Raw genomic sequence first — 24,910 nt, 5'->3', positions numbered from 1 at the left:
TGATGTCCATACGCCCGTGTATCGAGAGAGAAAAAAAAATAGCTTTTTCCACCCCAAAAACCCATGAAAGGGTAATTTCGTCCTTTCACGGGACAAGGGGTGGTAAATTGGGGCTGGGTTTAACAACACCCTTAATTTTTGAAACAAGGACTGAGCTCTCAACAAATTAAATCCATACCATCAAAACGACACAGTTTCTATGGAGACCTATAACCTTCTGTAAATCCCAGACGGTTCACCCTTTGCAAATCGTTATCAAGGATTTGTTCCTTTCATTCTGCATCTTCTCCGGAGGTATTCATCTTCTTCGGAGCACAATATCGTAGCTACTCCATCACGCGCCACCTCTACCGACAAGGTAGGTAAAACTTTCGAATTTGCCTGTATCAGATGAACTTTGCTGGGAATTTCTAATTGACGTCTTCCCTATAATTTTGATTTTTTTTTCATGTCAATTTTGAACCTCCAAGCTTCTCTTGTTTCATAACAATCACATTTGGCCAGTAGCTTGCTTGCAGCTGGTTCACTCGTTTGGTTCTTTTAACTGTTGATTTCACTTCCTTCGCTGTTGCAAACAACATAGTTATGATCCTTTATGAAATTTTTTGATAGATGAAGTATGTGAAACCGCTGGCCTTGTTTCGTGACCTTCTAAAGGCAAAAGCGAATGGAGGCAGGTTGCTTGGCTTGGATGTTGGCGACAAGTATGTTGGTTTAGCCATTTCAGAGCTTGATAACAAAATTGCTTCACCTCTAGGGTATGATTTGATTATATGCTTTTCATGTTTGGTTCATAATGATGATCTATGATTTCCTGTGCTTGTCATTTTTTTTCAAAATTGTAAATGCTTTGCAGTGTTCTGATGAGGAAGCAATCAAACATAAATGACATGGCCAGTGATTTCCAAACTCTTGTGAGTTTTTCATTTCCATGTATTTTTCTTTTCCTTTACATTTTGGAGGTCACATGTGGGTGAAAGAAAATGAAATTTTGAGAGAATCATACGGGCTAAAGGATTAGGTGCTTCCTCAAATTTCATCTCTAGCTTATTTTTTGTATGGCCTTAGAAACCAATAGATTTCATTGTTGGATGGTCCCATTCTTCCCTTTTAATGATTCTTTTGCTTTTCACGGCCTTTGGTTCTTAGCTTCGTCATTCACCCAAGCTATGGTCATCATCAGTTATTGCAGGCACTTGAAAACAGTGGAATTTTTAAAGATAACACATTTGGTACATTTTTTTAATGATTTTCGAACTCATGGAGATGATATCCTCGTTAGAGTACATAACCAATTTCATGCCTTTCTGATCGTGTATGATTCTATAGTCTTTGAATTGATGGTTGCCTATCTGCAAATGTATGTCATTAAGTAACTAGGGCGATCAATTTCTGATACTATAACACGATTTACAGAGACAACCTACTTGTCACGATTATCATTTTTGTTGCTTTTATATCGTATAAAATCATATAAAATCATGTTGCATACATATAATAATATAACACACGATTATGACACAGTAACCCATTGTGACACCTCTAAGTAAGTAACCATGGGAGGGTAGTAGGTAGCATAATGCTGAAAATGTGCTTATTATATTTTTAGAATTTAAGACACATGAGATGTTTATTTGATCCAAGTTTGATTCTGATAGTGAAATGCACCTATTTATTGTGTCTAAAAATGCAGATATCTCAGCTTTCCCTTGCAGGATTTGTTGTTGGGTACCCTTTTGACAGACAGAAAACGTCTCCAACTGTATGTTTTCATCTCTTTTTTATTATTATTATTTTTATTTATCAGTATGATCCCTGGTCTTATCTCTTATTCTTCTTTTATTAGGCTGTGCAAGTAAAGCTTTTAATTGATGATCTCAACAAAACAGAGAAACTTGACGATATACAGTACACTTTCTGGGATGAGTCTTTTACATCAAAGGTCAGTTCATTGTCATGTTTTTGACATTAACACGTCCATCTTTTGGGAATATGACTTAATCCACGTTTCTGTCATACGGAATTGGAAAATTTAGTCTATGCAATATATGTAGACATTTTAATATATTCATCTAATGGATCTTAGTAAAACATTGACCCTCTTGCACAAAAACAAAAGAAAAAAGCATACTGTATTCATTATACAAATAGTATAGTATGTAATTTTTCTTATTGTTTGCAGAATGCGGAATTATTAATAAAGCCTCTAGATTTACCCCCAGTCGAAGCTAAATCCATTGTCGACAAGTATGCTGCTCTAGGGATACTTCAGGTATCTCTCTTGTAGACCTTTCTTTAAAAGCTTGCTTATAATCTCTTGGGATATCTTAACATTGAAAGTCGTTGAAATTATTTTTAGATGACAACCTTTTCACAAATGCATTTACAAATTCGACTTAAACAGGGCAGCAGTTAGCAGATTGCAGTTTTCCTGGTTTATATTAAAGGTTGAGGTCAAACCCATATGCTTAACAGAAAAGAGAGATTCCAAATAGAATTCTTTCCTTTATTCACATATTAGAATGCAACAAAATATAACAGTAGAATCTTTTACATTAGGTTCAACAAATTGATGGGTACTCAGCTCAATTTAGGCATGGCCTTTTGGAAATTCATCTAATTAACTTGGTGACTGTGGCAGGCATACTTGGATTATTTCAACAGGAACAGGACGACGCAATAGCTCTGAACACCGGACTACTGAGTTTGAAGGTAAGTGTCTCTTAATCCCAGAAATAGGGAGCGAAGTTGTATTGACATTGTGCCTAGCTCTCGGTTGCAAGCTCCTATGTAACCAATTTTGCTCTTGCAGTAAGCAGTTTCTTATGATTAAATTAATCTGAAAGAATGGAACTAACAACCAAAGTAGGAGCTTTCCTTCCACGTTTCTCCACATTTATGGAAAATTTGAATGCTGAACTCTATCGTATTCAACGTGAATTATATAATGTAGAGTTCCTATGTGGTAGTTGGAACACAACCAATGAGGGAAATAGTGTTAGCCTGCACAATTTACTACATTAGTTTTGGGAAGAAAATAATTGTGTGCTCATATAGCTTTGTGCATCCAAACTGGAAATTCTCTGATTATTTTGTCCACTTTATGGAGAAATTATACTATGGTAGACCCGGTGAAATGGACCCAACATACAATTGAAAACTCATGAACTTGAAGAAGTTAGGTTTGTGCCGAATAAGTCTCCCATTGGCAATTGAACTGCAGGAACCTGGATACCATAAAACTTTGGTCGTAAGTATGCGCAAAATGACTGGTGCTGTTTGTGCATATATATATTGTTATCTAAACTTGTTATGAATTAAAAAAGGAAAAAAGCATTCCGAGGCTCCTAATCATTTTGATTTTGGTGTATTGAGCCACTTATCTTTTATTTTTGGTCATATTAAGCATACACTTGTGTTTAAAATTGTATTTGTTACAACTCCAAATAAGGTTTCTACAGTTTTTCTATAACCATTGCGTTTGAACCGTTGAAAATGCAAATTTTGAACGCAAATGACATGAACAACGCTTGCTTGACAGAGTTGTATATTAAAAGCTGACTTTTCTGGCATTATAGGGGCCTCGGGATGCTTTTTTCCTTAAAAAAAAGTAGATAACTCTTGTTCTTTTACTGCGCTAATTTGGAGTTGTAAGGGTTTTGCAAGTGAAGGAAGACATATCATATGTATATCATCTGTAATAGCAAAAACCGAGAAGAATTTTCTGAATGCCTTTGTGATCAAATACGAGGGAGAAATACCCGAGCTTTCAAGCATTTACCTAGGGAAGAGGAGCATTCTGGAATTAGGGTACCATTTTGAGGTAGAGAAGCATATTGGAGATTAATTTAACACTCAATTTGTTGTTTTCTTTGTTTTGATCTGTTGTTAATCCATTAAGTCAGCTCAGATTGTTGATAAGCTAAGAAAAGATGTCACCTTGATCCACTTGTTTTCATATAAAGGGTTAAATGAATTTATGTCTTCTAAATTATACAGCTACTAATATTATGGCTCATGAACTTCATTTGTTGGCATAATAATCCTTGAACTTTACATTACTATAATATTAACATCCAAATCAACAAAAACCTGTAAAAAAATATGAAATGATATATAATAAGTCCAAATCAGCAACAACAAGATGTTATAGCCTACGTGCATATAGTATTATTTTGTTGGCTGAGAATTGGCGAAAACCAGAAATCACAAGTTTAGTGTGATGTTGACTACATCAGTTGCTTACCAGAAGATATTCTTTTGATTATATGTAGTGATCTGAAGCTAACCGAAACATTACATACAATCATATATAATGGACAATATGTAAAAAGATTGAGTAACGGACAATTTGATGTTGGGGTAGAAGAATTGAACAAATAATACAATTTTGGGTTTTAAAGGAAAGTTCATGTGACAGAAAGATGAAAGCCCATGTTCAATTAATCCTTTTTTTAAATAAAAATTAAGTCCAATTGATAGTAGTTACCAAGACATAACATAAATGCAATTATTTAATAGTACTAATTTTATTTTTTTATGTTGCTGATAAGTAATATATATTATATATTAGTTGGTTTTTCTAAAACTAGTTATTGCCAATCCATGCCAAACATTTTTTTATCTCCCAATGATCAATATGTGTTCGTTTTCTCGCGCTTGTCGATTGGGCGGGAAGGAGATGTAGCTTACCAAAATAAGCTGGTCAAGTGGAAAAGCAAAGTAAAAACAACATTTGAAACATGCCCTTAATATGTTTAAGGGCCAATATTTAAAATTTTAATTTAAGTCAACAAAATCACATGATATAATATTTAGGGCAAAGTACGAAAAAAAAAATGCTCGTGATTTGCCTTGTTTGCGAATAGAGGTCCGTGGTTTAAAAGTTTGCAAATAAAGGTATGTGGTATATTTTCTTTTACAAAACAAAGTATTTAAAATTACATTTTTAAGTAATCGATGATAATAAGAGCATTTTTTAATTTTTTTCCAGTTACATTTATATATATTGACAAAATACAGATACCAATATCAAATTGCAACTGTAAAATGAACTTAAATATCAATTTAGTTAATAAAGTGTCAGTTTAGTAAAAAAACGTAAAATTCCAACATATTATTGATTTTTTCGATTTAGAAAGTTGATTTTTTCGGGGGTTGTGTTATGCTGATATGTAAGAATAATTTTCTTTAAGATAAAAATGTATTTGATTGTAATCAGAACTTAACTGTGTAATTGTAATACTTTATTTTGTAAATAAAACATACCACAAACCTTTATTTGTAAACTTTTAAACCACATACCTTTGTTTGCAAAATGGGCAAACCACAAGCATTTTTTTCGTACTTTCTCCTAATATTCAACTTAAAATATTTAGAATAATTTTTATTAATTTATATATTATATATTTTTTATATAATTTTTTTATTAATTAATTTGGAATATATTTATATTTTTTTATTAATTTAGAATATGTTTATATTAAACATTTTTATAACTGTTTATTACAATTTTACCAAATAGTAATAATTAATTGGCTAAAAACACACATCTAATACTAACAATAAATAAATAATTAATTACAAGTTAACAGTCGAATTAAATAAATCTTTATCACTCAAACCATCCTTAATTGACAATACTACGTGGGTTGCTAAATACTGCTCTCTTTTTACTAGTTACCGCTCTCATTTGGACTTTTTAGCTATTCTCATAATTTTGATTAAAAATTGAAAATTCTCTCCTCAAAAACATAAACCCGAACAACAATAATTGAAATTATGAGAGTATTGAGAGACTCTGGAGGTGCTTAGGTGTCTGGCTTTGCTCACAACCTAGGATTGGGATTTTCTTTCACTGCTGAGCTCTGGGGAATTTTCTCTGGGCTTAAACTCGCTAAGAACCTGGGTTTAAAAAGGCTGCTTGTGGAATCCGACAACCTGGAAGCAATTAAAATTATCTCTGATAATAAGTCTTTATGTTTGGGCTGCCAGAATTTACTAAAAGGGATCAAAAGGTTATGTTCTTCCTTTGACTCCATCATTTTTGGGCATGTCTTCAGAGAGCAGAACAGGGTTGCTGACCGCCTTGCTGCTGAGGGCCAGGTGAGGATGCTTGGTGTCTCTACCTTCTCATCGCCTCCGACTTCCTTTATTCTTTGCTTTCTGCTGATCAAGTTGGGGTTAGCTTTCTCAGGCTAATCCCGGGTTAATTGTTTTGGTTTTTTGTTTTTTCTTTCTTTGCCTACCAAAAAAAATAATAATTGAAATTATGAAAATAATTAATGTGTGACAACCCGAACCCCAGGAATGGATGATTACGAGTCGGAAACATTAAAATTTATGTTTTTTTTATCAAAGAACTCATGAAAATAATGCATATTTTTTTATGACGATTTTGCATTTTTTGTCAAAAAAATTTGGAGAATTTTACATTTTTCCTCGCAAAACATTGAACAATTTAGTATTTTTCGTCACTAATAATTTTATGATTTTGCACCGGCCAAAATTTGGTCTAGGCGGATGCCACATCCGTTCGGCCCATGGCACGGGTGGATGCTGCATCAGCCTAGGCCAAATTTTGGCTGCTTCTCTAAAAAAATTCATTTTTGAAATTTTTTTTATGAAAATGACAAAATTGTCCAAATGGAAACGATGATAAGTCATGTGAGTCTTTTATTATTATTATTATTTTAGAGGTTTACTCTGATTTTTCCACTGAATAATGATAATTATAGCAATTATTCAACCTATAGACCCTGGTTAAAAATTATGCAAATTGTAATGCTATCTTTTTAACCCTGGTCATTTGAAACCGATTAATTAATCACCGGTTTCGTCAGTTGTAAATACCTAGGTTTTTCAATAACCGAGATCACCTGCTATGTCTGCGAAATTAGACATGGCAGTCTGAGACCGGTTATTGGATAACTGGTCTCGTTGACACTAGTTATTAAATAAGCGATGTCAGCTTTGAATAGACACCACACTGCTCCCATTGGGAGCAGTGTATTTATTCAAGGAATCTCGAAAAAAAAAACGTTGTATATATAGGAGGGTGGAATGAGAAGAGGAATATATATATATATATATAAATTAAATGAAAAGAAATTACAAATAATTCGAATTAGAAGGGGCAAATTGTTATTTTACCCCTTCTGTCTCTGCTCCCATGTAGGAAGCAGAAGCTTCGCGTGCGAATCTCTCTTTAGAGAGATTGACACGCCTAACTGACATTGTTTAATCAATAACCGATAATCGGTATTAGCAAGTCTGGTTCACTTTTTCAAAACTCTAACTATCTAATACCGTAACTTGTGTCAACTTTTTCGTAAAATGATGCTAATGACACCAGTTATTGAATAACCTGTATTTTCACAATCCCTGAAACCGATGATTAATTCACCGGTTTCAATTCACCAGAGTTAAAAAAAAAAAAAACACTACAGAATGCATAATTTCTAATCGGGGTCTTAAGTGGAATAATTGCTACAAATAGCATTATTTAGTGGAAAATATCGGTTTTCTCTTATTCCATGTATACTTCACATATATATTTAAAAATAAAAACAAAAGTAAATATAAAAAAGTACTAGTTGGTAGGGTGTGATATACATGTGAGAATGGGTTAAGTAAATAATTAGATTGTGTTGTCGTGTGCCCAATAATTAATTAAAAGTTAAAGTTGGTAATCTTGGTTTTTGGGTAAACCCTTTAACCTACAATCTCAACGTGGTCCATCTAAGTTCATTGAGCATTAATTAATTAGTTCTACTTTTCATATTATAGTAGTAATTAATTTGAAAGTTTTCCCTTTGTAGGACTAATTCAACCCTTATGTAATATTCAAGAATTCTTGTTATTTGCTTCAATTAAGTCCAACAACAAATCTTTTTTTTCTTTAAGTCCAACAACAAATATTCATACTTTCTCTACTTCTGTCTAATTAATATTGGACTACAAATTCCTTCTAGAATTAATTAATCATCTTTTAATTAAATAATACATTTATTCAATCCATAAATTTACTAAATGACTTTTAGAAAGTAGTATAGTAGTATATTATTTGTATTTACATGTAATTAGAATATGAAGAATATTTAAATAAATAAATATACTTCTAAAAAAAAGATTGTACGTTTCCGATGGATCAATGGATCGAAACTTCGTCTCTAGGATTTAATTATTATTGATTTATTTATTTTGTCTTATTGACAAGTTTTATTCTTCTTTGTCGCATGACAACTTTGCCTTTATTTCTAAGGTTTCACTTTTCTCTTTTTCCTTCTACGAGTCTCCTTGGATGGAATTGCCGTGGACTGGGTGACCTACGGATAGTTAGAATGTTGTTGAACATGGCTCGTAACTATAAACCTGGTGTAATTATTCTCTATAAAACACTGTATTGGAGAGGAGGTTGGATGCTTTAAGATGAAGAATGTGTTATGTAGGATGTGCCAGTGTTAATTGTGTTGGTAAGAATGGCGATTTAGAGTTTATTTGGAAAGGGGATGACATGGTTCATATTAGGGATTCGAGTAAAAACTTCATAGATGCAACAATTCATTTGTGTCCAGATGATTTCAATGATTTGCTCAGTGCTGAAGAAAAAAAGGGAATGATCCCCATCCTCAATGGCTTTTTAAAGGATTTAAGCAAGTTGTATGTGATAATGGGCTAATTGATTTGGGTGCAAAGATTCGTGGTTTACTTGGAAGCATGCTAGAGGCACAAATGCTTGGGTTGAAGAGCGATTGGATCAAGCTTTGGCGACTATTTCTTAGCTGCATCTTTTTTCACAAGCTTAGGTTCAACTTCTTTCTTTCTCTTCCTCTGACCACCTGCCTTTATTGCTCCCTTTGCAGTCAGAGGGTTTGGGTGAAGCAATTGTATTTTGAGAATATGCGGCTTAAGGATGCTGAATGTTAGTCTATTATGGAAAGAACTTGGGCGAATTTTGCTAGGGATTATTGCCAGTTAATCAACTGTAGCGCAACGGAGTTGCGGTTTAAAATTTATTTCTAATCCCTTTAATTTGATCTTTGTCCATTAACCATTGATTTAATAAAACATTTTGATCCGTTTAGGGATATAAACGTACCCGAACTGTCTCTATCTAGAGACGGTTGAAGAATCCACAATGTAGTAAGATCTCCGTAGTCAGGTGCACGAACAGCTATTGAGTCAGAACCGGTGCTAGCCGAAGAACGGAGAAGAACTGGAGAGATTGTGTAATTCGCCAATAAAGCTTCTCCACTTTGATTCAGTGGCTGCCGAAATCCATTGCCTTTCCAAAGCAAAAATAATGTTGGCCGAATATGTATTAGGTTAGATAGGTTTTAGGTTTTAGGCTTTTGTTATATATAGTGTAGTTATTCCTAAACCTGATTGGTTTAGGGTTAATTGGTTAATTACAAAACTAATCTAATCCTAACATAATCACTTAAATAAATACCAATAGTATTTATTCTATGCAATTAGTTATAATTAGATTAAATTTAATTACCCCAATTAAATAAACAACACTAATTAATAAATTGACGTATTAGTTTGATTAATTATTCAGAATGCAATTTCATTAATTTACAAATTAATTAATTACATCTCGTAAACTAATCAACCAATTAAATACTTAACGCCTAAATCTATTAATCAATTACATTGATACAAAGTATCAATTAATCAATTAATTAACCACCAATTAATTACCTTGACATTTTACTGTCAACCAATTAATTAATCTCATCCCTCCAGTGTACCGTTCTATAAGTTCTAACTCAGATGTTCAATGTGCACGATCCTGTAGGACTGTCCTTAGCTAGCAGTGGGCTCACGGTCCACAGCCAGTAAGTGGGTTCTAGCAAACCACTACTGCCCCTAACCAATATAGCTATTTTAACAGTCTAAAGATGCAGAGACCCTGTAGTTATCTCTTAACTTCTTTTACCATTTGATATCGATATTATAAACTAAAGGCATGGCGGCTGTCATCCTCTCTGTTGTTTATGATATTTCTTGATCTTAAGTAGATTAATGAATCCGATAAGTAAACTACTTATCAGGGTGTGGCCACACACTTATCAATCTCACTTATCAAGTGGCCTGTGATATCATCTCACTATTATGTGAGCGGTAATTCCATCACTTCACTATCAATGCCAATGTGTTCACCTGTTCACCCAATCATACCCGTATTTGGCATCCTGTTACAGACCTGTTAAGCGTATGTCAAAGTGAACCGGATCGCACATTGATATTATAATGAAATCTGGTCTAAAGACAGTTAGAGTTCTACTTAAGAAAACTAATGACACCACCACCATGTAGTTTTATCGAGCGGATCGATCCAGTCACATGTATACAACATGTACCCATATTCACAACTGACTTATCAAGTGATATGGCTAGTATCAATTACTACCATACAGTCGTCGAATATACAAGTCTGTTGTCCTAATCATTCCTATGATGGAATAGACTTGGGATACGGTTTTACGATTATCAATCAATGGATTCTCTATTCATATTATAGCACAAGATATAAATGAACTAGATTAATGCCTTTATTAATGTGACACAAATACATTTTATAAGAACCAATGCCTATAACTAGGGCACACCAACAAATTTTCCTTTCATTAATTTGCAAACTAAAATCAAAGAATGTGGTTTCTCTCTCTCTCTCTCTAAGTGGGGTAATAATTACATATCTCGGATTAAGGAAGAAACCAATTCTATATAATAAAAAATTGGTGCTTTTGAGAAGCATGAGGGATATTAGTAGTGTGGATTTGTTTAAAGCTAAAGAATCCTCTTATTTTAAGTTACTTGGTCCTATGAAGGTGTTTTGGAAGCAATGCTAAGACTCACTAGCTAAGCTTAATGGATGCTAATACTAAGTTGTTTTCACACGGTTGATTTAGGTAGGAAAAACCGTCATAGAATTAAGAATATTCATGATGTTAGTGATTCTTGACATGATTAGGAATGAGATTTATGGGAAGTTATAGTCGATTACTTTATATAGTTGTTTCAAATGACCAATTCTTTCTCTTTTGAGGTTTTAGAGAGTGTTCGTCCTGTTATTAATGATGCTCAGAATGAAGACTTGCTTAAGGAGGTATCTATTGACAAGGTTAATGTAGCTGGTTTTGGTATGCATCCCGACAAAGAGCCGAGTCTGGATGGGATGAATTCGGCTTTTTTTCGCACTTTCTAATCTCTTGTGGGGGTGGATATGGTGCAGATTTGTAAGGACTTCTTTGGGGATCTTCGGCTAATTTCACTCTGTAATGTTTATACAAAATCATTGCTAAGATTTTAGCAAACAGGTTGAAGCATCTTCTTAGTTTCTTGATCTCTGATTCTCATAGTGCTTTTTCCTAGGAAGACTAATTACAGACAACACCTTAATTGCATTCGAGACTACCCATTTTTTTAGAAGGAAGTCTCAAGGTAGAAATGGTTTTGATGCTCTAAAAATATATATGAGTAAGGCTTATGATAGATTAAAATGGGGGTTTGTCAGAGCTATACTTCAACAGTGTTCTAATAGATGGATGAATCTGATTATGTGTTGTATTACTTCTGTAGATTACCATATTGCTGTAGAATGCCATAAACTGGGGGCTTATTATCCAATTTCTTAGCATAAGGCAAGGTGACCATTGTTGCCATATCTTTTTATACTTTGCATTAAAGGTCTTAGTGTGCTTATTCGTGTCAATGAGAGTCAAGATTTATAACATGACTGTCATATTGCTAGAGAGGCTCCATCTGTGGGTCGTCTGTTTTTTTACGGACAAATGGTATTTATGTTTTAGGGCTTCTATTGCAGAATTTGAGGTTGTTCAAGCTATCCTCTAAGAAGATAAGCTTGCCTAAAGAAAAAGTTGTTAATTTTTAGAAGTCAACTATTTTCTACAGTCAGAATGCGTCAGAGGATGTCCGTAATAGCAGTTGTCAGGTTTTAGGGGTGGAGAAGACTGATAATCAGAGCAAATACTTGGGTTTGTCGTCATTAGTTAATCGCATCAAGAAAGGCGTGCTCAAATTTATTAAAGATCGTATATGGTGTCGATTGCAGTCCTGGAATTTCAAAATTCTTTATGGAGCAGTTAAGGAGATTCTCCTTAAGATCGTGGCTTAAGTTGTGCCTAATAATGCAATTAATGTTTTTCTACTACCTTTGGTTTCCATTAAGACCTTGAGTAAAATTTTAATGCCTTCTGGTGGTGTGGTGGTGGTCAGTGCATTCGTTGGATGAGGTGGGAGAAGTTATGTTTACCTAAATTCACTGGCGGCTCGGGTTTTAAAAAGATTATAGAGTTTAACCTTCCTATGTTAGGAAATTGGTATTGGAGATCCATTATATGTCCTGATTCACTAGTCTCTCATATTTTAAACTCCAGATATTTCAAGGATTGTAATTATTTGAATGCCTCTAGAGGTTATAATGCTAGTTTTTCTTGAAGCAACTTAATAGAAGCAAAAAATCTTCTCCTTCAAGACTATAGAAGGCGTATTCACATCGGTAACAATTTACAGATCGGGATGAATCCTTGGTTGTTGGAGGGTGTTGAATGGAAAACCACGACTAAAATTCCCCCTTCGATTGATATGGATGGTGTTTCTTCGCTTTTCACTGTAGGAGAAATGAGATGAGATATAGATGTAGATGTTTTTAGAGATGTGTTTAATTCTAAGATCAAACTAATATTCTTAGCATTCATTTAACTTTTTCAATTAATCAAGATGGTTGGTTTTGGACAGTTGAGATTGCTGATATAATTATAATGCATAGTGCGTATAGATGCATTTGCATCTTACAACTTGATGCAACTAGTTGGGTTTGGAAGCAGTTATGGATGTAAAAAAGTTACTCCTAAGGTTCAAAATTTGGTTTGAAGGGCCTACAATGAAGTTATTCCTATAGTGGGAGCTCTTGGTAAGAGGTATGTTAATATTAATCCTCTGTGTGCTTTATATGGTGTGGAAGTTGCAAGTCTTTTGCATATGGCTTGTGGGTGTATATATTCTATCAGTGTTTGACAAACTACGAGTGTGGGAGAGGGGCTGGATAGGAATGCAGTTAATTTTTTTTATTGGACATGTCACATTTTTTCTTCCTTAAGTTTTGATCAATCTTGTGTCTAGGCCATGGTTGTATGAGGCATTTGGTCAGGAAGAAATGATTTTGTTTGGTAAAGGCTTAGGAATTCACCATCTGTTGTGTTCGGGTATGAAGGAGTGGCAATACGCTCATCTCAAATCTCACAATTTATGTCAACAATGGATTGATTACAAGTCTGATTCTGTTTTGCATTGGGCTAAGTAAGCCTCATACGATGTTCCTAAAGCTTAGCGTTGATGCATCGATTATTCCGGGATCATGTTTACTTATTTTGGGGTTGTGCTGTGTGATAGTAAGAGTGTTTTCTACAGGGGTTTTCAAAGTTATTGTTGGATAATTATTTGGTTAGAGATAGAGAGACCGCTATGATTAGAAAAGCTCTTAATTGAGTAAAAAATTATGTGTTGGATAATTGTTTGGTTGAAACTGGTACAACACTAGTAGTTGAGCATCTTAACAAAACTTTTTTTTAGTCTTATTTTAAAGGATTATAAATCTTTACTTTCTTCTTCTAATAATAACGTTAATGTCAAATTTGTTGATCATTTTACAATGCAACTTACCAATTAAAACTGGTTACACTGGTTATTTATGTTAGGATTTATAGAATGTTGGGATGAACCCCATATTTTATTTGTTCAACTTTTCATTACTGTTGTTTGAATTAGAAGAATGTTTCCCCAAAAAAAAAAAAAAAAAAAAAAAAAGAAGAATGTATTAAATTGACCACTTCCAATCCAAATAAATATAACCATAAATACGGTAGAAAACGATGTTTACCTTCTTCTCTAAAACTTCCAAAAAGAGAGTACGAATTTAATTCCAAATGAATTAAATAATGAAAATAAAACCACTTGCATCAACTCTAGTTTTATTTTATTATTATAATAAATACATTAGAAACCAAACAAATTTGATTGCATATATTATGCTATGAAGACATTCTAAGTTTTTTTTTTTTATCTTAATGGAGGAGATAAAACCCGGAGCACAACAAAAAACAAGCTAAGTGATACTAGTCATCCTAGGAAGATAAGTACCACAAATATCAGAAAATAAGATATCCAGGATTCTTGCAGGGGGCACTATAGACACCGAGTCGGAGGACCTGTGACGAAAATCTGTAAACAAGACGGTTGAAACGGTTGATTCCGGAAGTTTTAAAAACAAAAAATATATAATATATAATAAGGAAGGAGAAGTTGCAATGGGTCGTGGTCGTCGATTGGGCGGCTCACGAGTGCTCAGCGGCGCGGTGCGAGCACCTAGCGGCAGCCGACGCGCGTCCAACGATGGTCGGACGCCCGCCCGGCAGCACGGGGCGCGCGCTCGACGTCCGCTGGACGTACACGTCCGACTGCGAGTGGCGCGCGCTCGACAGCCACGGGGCGTGTGCGCCCGACGGCGCGAGACGCGCCCCGGCAGCCATTGGGCGAGCGCCCAACGTCGGTTGGGCGCGCGCCCAACGATTGTTGGGCGCTCACCCAACTATTGTTGGGCGATCGCCCAACAATGTTGGGCGATAGCCCAACAGAGGTTGGGCGGCCGCCCAACATGGCTTGGGCGGCCGCCCAACCCTTTTGGGCGACGCCCGATCTTGCTCGGGCGTCGCCCATTCCTTCCGGGGATCCAATGCCTATAAAAGGCACGGATCCCCATGCATTTTGGAGGGGAGGATTTTTGGGAGAGGAATTTCTCACTCTAACATTTTAGAGAGAGAAGTGACTTTTTTTGGAAAAAAACATTTTTTTTCCCTAAAAATTCCGAATTTCCTAAAAGTTATGATTTTACTAAAAACACAAAAAAATACCAGAAAAGCACGATTCGTAGAATCAACCGACTTTAATCGTCAATACCGAACTTAAGGTATTATCCGAGGACTAGACTCGTTTTATTTTATTTAATTTATTTCTTTTCCTTTATTTATTTTTATGTTATAATTTTATTTATTTAGCTATTTATTTATTTACCAGGTTTTATTTAATCTTGCGTATTTATTTAATTTTCGTCTCGTGTTGAATAAAATTTGGTTTTGTTTTAAAATAAAAACCTCGTTTTGATATCCCAATACGAACCGTGATCCGATAAAAAGGTAGTTCGGGTATTAAAAGACGTTGTAATTATAAGTTTCTTAAAAAAGAAATTTCCAAATAACGTTTTAAAATAAAAACGTCGTTTCAGGAACTTCCGTTATTGACTATGATCCATTTTTGGTAGTTCGGAAATCCAAAACGATTGAATTAGACTTAATTTAAAGCTTTTGAATAAATCTGGAAATAATTGGAGTGCTGCTGTAATTTGCGTTTTCTGTCACTAATTGCTGATTACAGACGGATTTTCCGTCGGTAAATCTGCTGGAATGTAAAAAAATGCTGTTTTGGTCCCTCTTTCTCAACTTTTAAGCTTTTAATCCTTTGTACATATATGTATATTTATGTAATAAAGGTTTTCAAACTATTTTTGGATAGTTGGTACATATAGTTATTTAGGATATTTATATATCATTTTTTGATTTAATCTCATATAATTGATTTAATCTAATATAAGTATACGTATATATATATTACCGTATCAGGAGCTTCCTTTGGCTGGGTATCAAAGACAGGCTCCTTACAAATGCGGATAGGCACAGAAGGCACTTGACTGAGTCTAGTGCCTGTAGTAGATGCAGAGGCAATGTCGAAACCTTGTGCCATGCCTTGAGGGATTGCCCAAATAGTAAGAAGATCTAGGAAGGGATCCTCCCTCATCACATCCTCCCTTCCTTCATGGCCTTTTCTGAAAGGGACTGGTTCTCTCAAGGAGCCAAGGGGAACTTGCTGGCCAACATGGAGCACGGTGCCATCCTCTTTGCTATTACTTGTCACCAAATCTGGAAGTGGAGGAATGAAGAATTATTTGCGGGTAAGGTTGTCCTTATTCCTGATTTACTGTTTTTCTTCTCGAAGAAGCTCTTTGTTATTACTAAAAGCTTTGAAAGAGATTCCCTTGTTCGCCCCTCCCCGGATAAAGAGATCCTGCTAGTTGGCTGGAGTAAGCCTAGAGAAGGGTTTGCTAAGTTGAATACTGATGGCTCCTGCCTTAGCAATGGCAGAATTGCTGCTGGAGGAGTTCTTCGGGATGCTGGTGGCAATTGGATGGCGGGGTTTACCCATAACTTGGGGACGGGCTCCTCCTTTTCTGCGGAGCTCTGGGGTATCTTGTCAGGTATTAAACTCGCCATTCGCATGGGTGTTAAAAAGCTCTCGGTGGAATCTGATAATCTGGAGGCTATTAACAGGATTTCAGATAGCCAGGTTGTTTGTCTGAAGAGCCAGAATCTCATCAAAGCTATTTTGAGGCTTCGTCCTGCCTTTGAGTATCTTAATTTCTCCCATATTTTTAGGGAGCAAAACCGCGTGGCGGATCGCTTAGCAGCTGCTGGGCATGGGAGAATGTTAGGTGTTTCTACCCTCTCTGTTCCTCCTTCTTTTCTTTTGCCTTCTCTCCTAGAGGATAGGATTGGGGTCAGCCTTCCTAGACTGATCCCGGTGTAGGTTTTTTGTTGGTTTTGTTTTTTTTCCTTTCCTTTCTTACCAAAAAAAAAAATATATATATTTTCTTTTTCCTTCATTTAAATGATAATGGATTTTATTTTAGAATGTTATTTACTTGGGTGTTTTGGAAGTAATTAATTAGTAGATATTTTGTGGATAATGGGTTTTATTTTGATATTTAAACTACATTATGTATATATATATATATATATATATATAGTTTTTGGGCTATTCGGATTATACTAGTTATTATTAGGTGAAACTATTTTGGGGATAAATGTTATTTTCTTATTTAGGAGCTTTATCTATTATTTTCACATGTTTAAAGTAAAAATGTATTATATTTAGTATTTTTATTGTCATTTCTTATATGTTTATTACATAGTATCTTTTCACTTATCCTTATTTTCTCTATAAATATTTCATGGGTTTTTTGGCTAAAATGTATATAATATGTCTATATTATTTTCTTTATTCTTTGGACATTTATGGGTCCATATTTCAAATGGGCTTTATTTGGAGTGAATTTTGATTTAATATGTTTATTGTTGTAATTATGACAAGTAAAGAGTCCATTGAGTCAAAAGGGGGAAATAAATCACCAAAAAGAGTTTTCAATTTGATTATTTAAACTAAAAGCTTTTCTAGAGGTTCTCAAAGTGCAAATAATATTTTCTTGACATCTTTAGATCATTTCCAAAACATCACGTTTTAAAACCTTAGTCCGTTCCAACGACGGATTAAGCGAACCTTATAATTAAAATCGTTTTCATTGTAAATAATGAAGTTTTGAATCGTTTTCTTAAAGGATTTGTACAAAATAAAATTGACTTGTATGTTTAACCACGTTTTCTTATCAAAGGCTTTTATCCCAACATTTTCAACGCCCGAGTCGTTCCAATGGCGATTCGAGTGAACATCATTAAACGGGGTTTTGAAACGTACCTAAATCGTTCCAACGGCGATTAAGGTACGAACCATGTATATAAACTCGTTTTGGGGAAGTGAATTAGTATAGAATTAGTATGTGACACGAAGCATAAATCACGTTACAAATAAATCAATTCTTCCTTCTCCCCCTCTCTTTCCTATGTATATTGAACTGATGTAAATGGGTGATTCTTTACTAAAATGGCTTTTCAATAATGTATGCTCAAAACGGTTTTCAAAACGAGAAAGAAAAGGTTTCAAATGAATTTTAAACTTAAAGAAATATACGATTAGTCCGTTATCGCCTAACATGCTGAGTAGGAGGCCGGTGGTTCATAACCGGGCGATGTCGGGGTGCCTAGTAGCCTTTCTCCGGAAAGGAGCTAGCCTTCTCGGCTCGTACCTAAGTTTCCCGAACCCACACGGTCTCCCGCAAGGGATCGGTGTTCATTTCCCCATTCGTGGGTGGCGACTCTTCCATATCTCCGAGCTCCGATCCTGCCGAGCAGCTTGATTCCACGATTGGTTGCTTTCGATGCCAATCACTGCTTACATCGCCATGAGGTGTCCACCCCCCGGTCCGCCCGGGAGATTAGGCCGCGACACCTCGTCTAAACAAGTGGCGACTCTGCTGGGGAAGCGAGAAATTTGATTCCGGAAGGCGTGTATTAAGCCCTTAACGGGGACGGATCGTATTATTTCTTTTCGTATGCATTCATGTGCATTATTGCAAACCTTTTGGGTAATTTTCGCGAAACCTCTAGCGAGAGTCCATTCGTCGCTCGAAAGAGGCTAGTGTAAGTTCCCCCTTACAGTAAGGCGCCAAAGGGTCCCCATCCATTCGTTAGGGGCGAATTTGTGCGGTCCTGTGAGGTCCCGCGATCAGCCGTGTCAGCATATAGTAGCCTTAGAAGTTGCCATAGGATTACCCGTTACTATTTTTGGCGTGATAAATGAATCAGTTCGTGTTTTCAAATCGCCATGATACGTGTCTAAATCCTAAAGTATGTAAAGAAACTGAAATGATGCGTTAATATATACTCTTGAGTCGACATACTAATTACCCTAAAACATCGAAACGATTTAAACTAAAGACGACTTAGTCATCTCGTATGAATGAACATGTGCGGCCCGCCTTGTCCCTTTCTGTGTCCCGACGAAGGTACATGTTCAGGAAATGCGTTACGACGTAAGCACGTATTAGTATGAATCGGTTTGGTGTTAAGGATAGTTACATTTCGATACAAAAGACTATATTAACAGTAGCCGTTATTCACATTCTTTAAATAAATTGGGATAAAACGAGATCATAACGAAACAAAAACGAAGAACATTTCTGTTTTGAACGACCCTGTCGTAACGTGAAAAGTTTCGCACAAGTAGCCCGTCCCTTCTGAATAAAAGACGAGATTTAAGTTATGCCCCGTGTCGTTCTTAAGAGAAATGGACGTGTCCGCAGAAGTGACTAAGAAAAGAAAAGCGAAAAATGAACTAAACGACCAAAATCATTCCGAATTTACGATATATGTCAATCCCGAGCGTAGTTAAAGAAAATAAACCAATGCCGTTGAATACGTGCCTCGAACGAGTGTATACCCCGTTTAAAATCTCGAAGCCGAATTAAGCCAAACCATATAATTGCGCCATATGGACGAGACTGCGGGTTTTGACTAACGACTCGATCATTTCGACCGTTACCAAAACTGCAAGAAATATGGTCCGATGTACGTGTTTGCTTAATTCGTGCCTAAAGGAAAGAGAACGGTGATATCCTCGCTTTGAATAAGCATGCGATTCAACGAAACGTTGATTTTCTATAAACACACTAAGATGATATATCCCGTGGATTGGGAAGAACAATGAAATGTTGCTAGCCGAAAGGTTACCGTGCGCTCAAAATAAGACTCGCCGTATTTTCACGTAGCTAAAATGAGCAAACGGATCCTCGACGCTAAGAACAAACGCGTTACGCGATGAGTCCGTTCCCTAAAATAAAATCCAAAAGTGATTCCATCACTAAATAAACACGTGGTTACATCTCTCGATAGATCCAAAAGATCCCGTTGTAATCCAAAAATCGAGACACAAACCCGCGCGAACAAAAGGGAACGAGTCATTGACAATAACGAACGATTGGACTAGAAGAATAACTCGTACCACGTCTAAAAACTGAGATGCGCTCCAAGGGAGTCAAAACCCGAACTAATGCGTCTCACGAAAGAACGAAAGACGAGTTATTCCGAAAGGACAATCCAACTTGGTCGATTTCTTAGTCACTGAACGCTGATGCGTCAAAAACGAACTGTGTTGTATGGTGAATGATTTATTTTTCCGCAATAATCGACGGCATCACGCGTCCCCTGGACCGCAATGTGAGCCCCAAACCAAAATCCTAGGAAAGAGACTTGGACCATCGAGTGTGTGGAGGAATAAGGGTGGAAGAGAGATATCGTGATACGTGTAATTAGACTAACGTTTGTTCTTCTTATCTTATATAACCGTAAATGAATAAACGCACACACCACGAATCATGCATATAAAATCATGCATACATACTAATGGATACCGTTCGCGCAGACGTCATCATTAAGCGGTTGTGGTTTCGTGAGAATAACTGGCTAGTCGGGCAGTTTGATCAGCTACAGATTGACGGTTCCGAATCGAGAGTAGTGGCTTCTGAATCATCTTCGTTCAAGGCAGCTTAATATTCAGTCAATATGTCTACACCGGATGAGAGAATATCAAGGTTAGAAAGAGTGGTAAACAACCTCAACGATCAGTTAACCGCAATTTTAGTCCAGCTGGACGAGCTTGCAATTAAGAGTAACAAGAGTAGCAGTAAACCAGCTGAGAACATTGTGAGCATGGGTCCCCGTTTTGGAGATAACTATCAGGATTGCGTAACAAGCAGTTTGGGGAAGAGAAAGCAAAAGGAAGAGGAATGGAAGCAGCACATCACTCAGGAAGTGCATGATCTACGTGGGGTAAGCTCTGGGGGTCAAGACTTTTATAATCTGAAAAACTATTCATCGGCAACGGCTTTGCCTTTGAAGTTCCGGCTTCCTGACATGAAGAAGTTTGATGGAACTGGGGATCCTACCGCCCATGTGAACCAATATGTGGCAGCAATGGAGCACACAATTCTGACGGAGGAACAGATCTTAGGGCTGTTCAGTGCTTATCTGGAGGGGGGTGCCCTCGTGTGGTTTCATGCGTTGCCGCTGGTGACAAAGAGGGATTGGAAGGAGTTAGTGAAGTCATTCATCGCCCAATATAGCTTCAACACTATGTTTGAGGTCACTTTGAGGGAGCTAGAGAGCACCAGGCAGCAGGCTGGGGAGTCTTTGTCCGACTTTGTGAGTAGGTGGAGAGCTAAGGCGACAATTATGGAACAGAAGCCGTCGGAGCAGGACCAGATCCGGGCGGTAATCGGTAATACTTTGCCGTATGTTAGGAATGAGCAGCGGTGTATGCCTTTCACCGATGTTAATTAGATGTATGGCTATGCTTTGACAGTTGAGGGGAATGGAGAGCCGAAAAGAGCTTATACTAAATGTACGAAGTCGGGATATAGTGCCGGAGGGCCAAGTACTAATATAGAACCTACCGCAGTGAAAGTGCTTGAACTTAACGCTATCGGGAAAAGGCAGTTCGCCCAATTTGATCTGACCTATGCAAAAGTTTTCGAACGATTAGAGAAAAAGGAGTTGCTGAAAGCCCTTACTCCCAAAAACAAGACAGGGCCCACACCACGGATGATGACCAGGGGGTATTGCGAGTTCCATAGTAACTACGGGCACACCATTGAAAATTGTGAGAGGCTAAAGCATGAGATCCAGGATCTGATTGATAATAAGAAAATAGTCGACCCATCGTCAGCAAACTCTCCCCTTAGGTGCAATCCATCGCGTAGTCATAGGGTGAGCGCAATTGGATCTGGGTTGGAAGAGAGCTTTGTGGTGGAGTCATTCTGCGAATTTAAGGAGGAGCTGTTGGATTCCAATGAGAGAAGGAATGTGGGAGATGGCTTATACGTGTCTGTTTTGGAGGAACAGCCAACGGAAGAAGTGATGGATGATAGAACTAAAACTGAGGAAACCGAGGAAGTATCATCTCGGAGGATCATGCCTATGTTGAAATTGTTTAGTGGGGTAGAAGACCCCGAAGCTCATTTGTATGGGTATGTGTGTGCTATGTTTGGGGAGCCATACAAAGTGGAAAAAGTCGCTCCAGGGTTCTATCTTTCGCTGGTGGGCGAACCGTTGAAGTGGTTTCAATCGCTACCTGACTCGACTAAGCAGGATTGGTCACTGATGTCAAGCTTGTTTTTGATGAAGTATCGAAGAGATAAAACACATGAAGGGGAACATAGCGCGATGCAAATTGGACCTATCAAACGTCTGTTTCCGATTGTCAGCAAGTATAATGAAGGCAAGGACCCCAGGGAGCACGTGCATTTTTACCTATCCGCTATGGTTCCTTTGGGCTTCAAAGAGGACGAAATCACGAATTTGTTTTGCAACTCGTTGGCGGGAGAGTCACTAATGTGGTATATGTCTCTTCCGATGAAAGTTAAAATGAATTGGGCTGAAATGACTAAGAGATTCATCAAGAAGTACACCACAAGGGGATACCCAGAGGAAGTGCCGATGTTACCCGATGAGGAGACACCTGAGGCGGTGTTAACCATGGATAAATACAAAGGAGGTGAGAACCCCATCGACCACATAAACTATTTTCCTGCCTACATGTTTGACGCAGGACTCTACCGAAGTGAGTTGGTTCAGCATTTTCCAAAGACACTCGTAGGAGAAGCTTTGATGTGGCACCGAAGGCTCTCAGCAAAGGCGAAAGGGGACTGGGGGTCCTTCATGGAGGCTTTCGTGAAGAGATATGAGACGTACATCCCGTGGACTGGGTCGCTGGAAGATTTAGATAGGATCAAGCAATTTCCCGAGGAAGCATTCGTGGATTATGCTAGGAGATGGAGGTTCAAGTATGCCTCATGCCGGGTCACCTTGAGCGATCAGGAGCAACTCATGTATATCCGAAGGGGTGCTATTCCACTCATCGCTAGAAGGATGAATGGAGTGTTCCTCAGGGACTATGAAGAACTGATAGGCTGGGCACGGTATGGATCGTTGGACCCTTCCTATGTAAATCCGAACGTCCCTCACGTAATGGATCTGATGGTCGTGGATATTTGGGGAAGTTCCTCCGACGAGGAGGGTATCAATCAGAGAGTTCCGATCAACATCTGGGATGAGTGTGATGATGAGCTGGAAATGGCTGCTAGCACCGAAGGAAAGATTCTGCCAGGTTTTGAGATCTTCAATGATGTTACCGACTGGGGCAAAGGAGAAGCAAGCTGTTTCATCGAGGAGATCATGATGTTAGATCTTAATGCCGAGGAGCAGGTGATCACTATTGAGGCCACTGTGGGAGTGGTGGATGAGCCCAGTACCTCCAAGACTTATGAGAAACCCGAGAACCTTGTTGATGACAACTAGATTACCGCTTTGTTTGAATCTGATGATGTACTCACCAATACTATCAATGAAATGAATTCTGATTTTGCTTACTTGCTTAATGTTGATTCTGATCATTCCATACATTCTCATTCATATAACATGCCTACATTTGAAATCAATGCAATAGAAATGTCAACTTTAAATCTTGGCACGGATGAAAATCCTAAACTTATACAAATTGCTCAAGACTTAACTATTGAAGAGAGAAAAGAATTTGAGAGAATAATTAAAAAATACGAAATAGTGTTGGCTTGGACATACGAAGACATGCCAGGAATTGATCAATCAATCGTAACTCACCGTATTCCAACATATCCCGAGGCGAAGCCCGTAAAGCAGAAGCTCCGACGCATGAGGCTGGAATGGGCGGATAAGATCAGAGAGGAAGTGAAGAAACAGTTAGAAGCGGGGTTCATCGAAGTAATCGACTATCCCCCTTGGGTCGCGAATGTAGTGCCAATCGCGAAGAAGGAGGGTAAAGTGAGAATGTGCGTCGATTATAGGGATCTCAACAAGGCGTGCCCCAAAGATGAATTCGCGTTGCCTCATATTGACGTGTTGATCGACAGTGCAGCATCAAGTGTCTTACACACGAATGTAGACGGTTTCATGGGCTACATGCAAGTTCAGATGGCCGAGAGGCACAAAGCAAAAACCTCATTCACAACTGAGTGGGGAACCTACTGCTATAGGGTAATGCCGTTTGGTTTAAAGAATGCCGGGGCAACTTATCAACGAATGGTCACGGCATTGTTCCAGGATATGATACGCAAGGAGGTGGAAGTTTAGATGGACGACATGATGGTCAAGTCGGAGAAGAGAGAGGGGCATTTCGCTACACTTGAGAAGTTTTTGGCCCGAATTGCAGAATTCAAGCTAAGGTTGAACCGAAAGAAGTGAAGGCCATACGGGAAATGCCGGCACCAAAGAATGAGAAAGAGACGAGAGGGTTCCTGGGGCAGGTTCAGTATATCAGTCGGTTCATAGCAAGACTCACTGCGATCTGCGAGCCGATCTTTAAGCTGCTACGGAAAGATCAACCCACGATTTGGAATGATAAGTGTCAACAAGCCCCAGAGAAGGTCCGGGACTACTTGTCTAATCCACCAGTTTTGAGACCGCCTAAACTTGAAAAAAAAACCGCTTCTCCTCTAGGTAGCTGTTGAGCGATTTCCGCAAGTGCACGGTTTCGCTTGTAGTAATAAAAATATCGATCCCACAGGGATACGTTTTTTAACGAAAAACTTATTTTTGAATTATTAATTTCGAACTTGTTGGATTTATTATTAAATGTAAATGAAAAGTGAAAATTGGATTAATTGAATTTAGGAAATTTATTTGATTGAATTTGTGAACTTTGAGTATTTGAAAATGCTGGAATAAGATTATGTATTTAGAATAAATCGATTGTTAGAAAGATCTTTTGATTTTAAGGATGAATTTTACAAAACAGGAACATTTAGAACTTATTAGAAAAAGGAATGAATTTGTTCATTTGCATTAAGCAAAGAAAACAACTTAAACTTTGTATTATTATGATGATGAAATAAATGACGGAACCTCTAATTAATTGGCTTTGAACGCGACAAAACCCTTTCGGGATAGTTGCCCTTACTCAAATTAACACTCTTTCGAGATGATAATTTGCCTAAGTGTTCAACAAAGTTTCCTTGTAATGATTTTGAATTCAAGTGCATATTAATGAAAACACCAGCCTCACTTATATTGGATTGGTTACCATAAGTGCTGCATTATGATTTGTCGAATAGAACAGACTTTAT

General features: G+C 37.2%; 1 protein-coding gene across 4 annotated transcripts; it reads left to right on the top strand.

The window, feature by feature from the left end:
- The first annotated feature begins 200 nt into the window (after positions 1 to 200).
- On the top strand, positions 201 to 3,976 carry LOC136210815 (uncharacterized). Of its 4 annotated transcripts, XM_066002232.1 has the most exons (8): positions 201 to 358; positions 613 to 758; positions 857 to 914; positions 1,694 to 1,762; positions 1,847 to 1,942; positions 2,183 to 2,272; positions 2,642 to 2,712; positions 2,813 to 3,976. In XM_066002232.1, the coding sequence occupies exons 2-7, from the start codon at positions 613 to 615 to the stop codon at positions 2,681 to 2,683; spliced, it is 501 nt and encodes a 166-aa protein (XP_065858304.1). In that variant the 5' UTR covers positions 201 to 358; the 3' UTR covers positions 2,684 to 2,712; positions 2,813 to 3,976. The 4 variants fall into 4 exon arrangements, with proteins under 4 accessions (XP_065858304.1, XP_065858305.1, XP_065858302.1 ...); XM_066002233.1 differs by having other exon boundaries at positions 1,703 to 1,762; positions 2,642 to 3,976; XM_066002230.1 differs by having other exon boundaries at positions 2,642 to 3,976.
- The last annotated feature ends 20,934 nt before the right edge of the window (positions 3,977 to 24,910 follow it).

Source organism: Euphorbia lathyris, chromosome 1 (assembly GCF_963576675.1).
Source record: "Euphorbia lathyris chromosome 1, ddEupLath1.1, whole genome shotgun sequence".
NCBI lineage: Eukaryota > Viridiplantae > Streptophyta > Magnoliopsida > Malpighiales > Euphorbiaceae > Euphorbia > Euphorbia lathyris.
Note: the sequence above shows the minus strand (reverse complement) of the source record. Positions and strands in the feature narration are given on the sequence as shown.